General features: G+C 34.3%; 1 protein-coding gene across 1 annotated transcript; it reads left to right on the top strand.

Moving 5' to 3' along the window:
• Positions 359-952, top strand: LOC108663290. Its single transcript, XM_018126893.1, has one exon. It carries the CDS (start codon positions 359-361, stop codon positions 950-952), a length of 594 nt encoding a protein of 197 aa, XP_017982382.1.

Genomic DNA, 1,514 nt, shown 5'->3' with positions numbered 1-1,514 from the left:
TATTAACTTGCCTACAGTAGCTCTGTTAGTAAACTTCGTGAACCAAATAAATGTGCTCATTAACCATGTTAAGTATGAAGATACTAGGTAGCATAGTTAAGTGGGGGGGGGTCCCCATTTGTCTAGTAGGAAATTCTCATGGCCCACAGTCAATTAATTTATTATAGAAAGGTAAATGATCATCAAACTAATAATACAATTTATAAGGTTTTATATATTGTCATCATGCATACATGCATCATGAAATGTTCAAAGTCCATAATTAACTAGTATGCTTACATAATTTCAAATGCACTTTCAGAAACATATCTGCATCACAAATATGAATCAACTTTTAATTTTGTTGAATAAATGCACTATGAATGTTGATAACTACACTGAATGGAAAAGAAACCTTAGTATCGTTTTTAATTATGATAAGATCACATGGGTTCTTTCTAACCATGAGCCTAAAGCACTAACTTCCCAATCAACTCCACAAGATATTGAATATCATAAGCAATGGCATGATGCAAATGACCTGGGTAAATGCTATATACTAGCCCCTATGAATAGTGTATTACAAAAGCAACACGAAGGCATGGGTAATGCTGCTAACATAAAGTTGCACATACATGAGATGTTTGGTACAAAAACAAAGTCTGCTAAGGTGAAAGCAATCAATGCTTTTAAGGACCTTAAGCAGAAACTTGGGGAGCCAGTTAGACATTACATGCTGAAAGTGATCTCTTGTCTCAATGAGGCAGAACTAAATGGTGCTAAGATAAATAAGGAAATGCAAATATCAATGATCATTCATAACTTGAATTTGTCATTTTCACAGTTCAAATTGGATTATGAACTGCACACTAGGGATTACACCTTAAGTAGGCTAACGAATGATCTCCAAAATGTGGTGGAGGTTCTTGATTTGAAAAAAAAGCCTGAAGCACGTGCAATTTCTATTGGGTGAGGGCTGATCATGCATCATATACAAATAAAACGCAACGAAAATAAATTTAAAAATTAAATTTACACCTCACCTTCCTAGGATCTCTTTCATGCCAAATCGAGTACAGAATTAAATTAAAATAAAAGTATATGATCATATCACTTTTCCTAAATAACAAAGGTTGATGAATACTTTGTTAAACCACCAAATCAGCCTTCAAAAAACTCAACCACCTCAGCCTGGTTGTTGCAAACCAAAGCTGTCCAAGGAATCCTTGTGCAACCTCTAATGGTGATCCACACCAATGAATGAGAAAATCCTTCTTTAAGGATTGAGAGTGCTATGCCTTAACAATGTGCTAGCAAAGATGAGTTTCATAAAAGATTTGGTTCATTGGTTGGTGCATTATCCCCCTGCCTAAAGAGCAGGGTTCGAATCCCCCTTCTCCCAATTATAAAAAAAAAAAATGAGTTTCATAAACTTATAATCCACACAAAATTGTGAGGCTGAACACAAAAAAAAAATGAAGTGAATGAAAACTATTTTTCTTCACACAATGAACGGTAAGATAAAAGAATTTCTA

This window comes from Theobroma cacao, chromosome 9 (assembly GCF_000208745.1).
Source record: "Theobroma cacao cultivar B97-61/B2 chromosome 9, Criollo_cocoa_genome_V2, whole genome shotgun sequence".
NCBI lineage: Eukaryota > Viridiplantae > Streptophyta > Magnoliopsida > Malvales > Malvaceae > Theobroma > Theobroma cacao.
The sequence above is the reverse complement of the archived record's forward strand: the minus strand, read 5'-3'. Positions and strand labels throughout refer to the sequence as shown.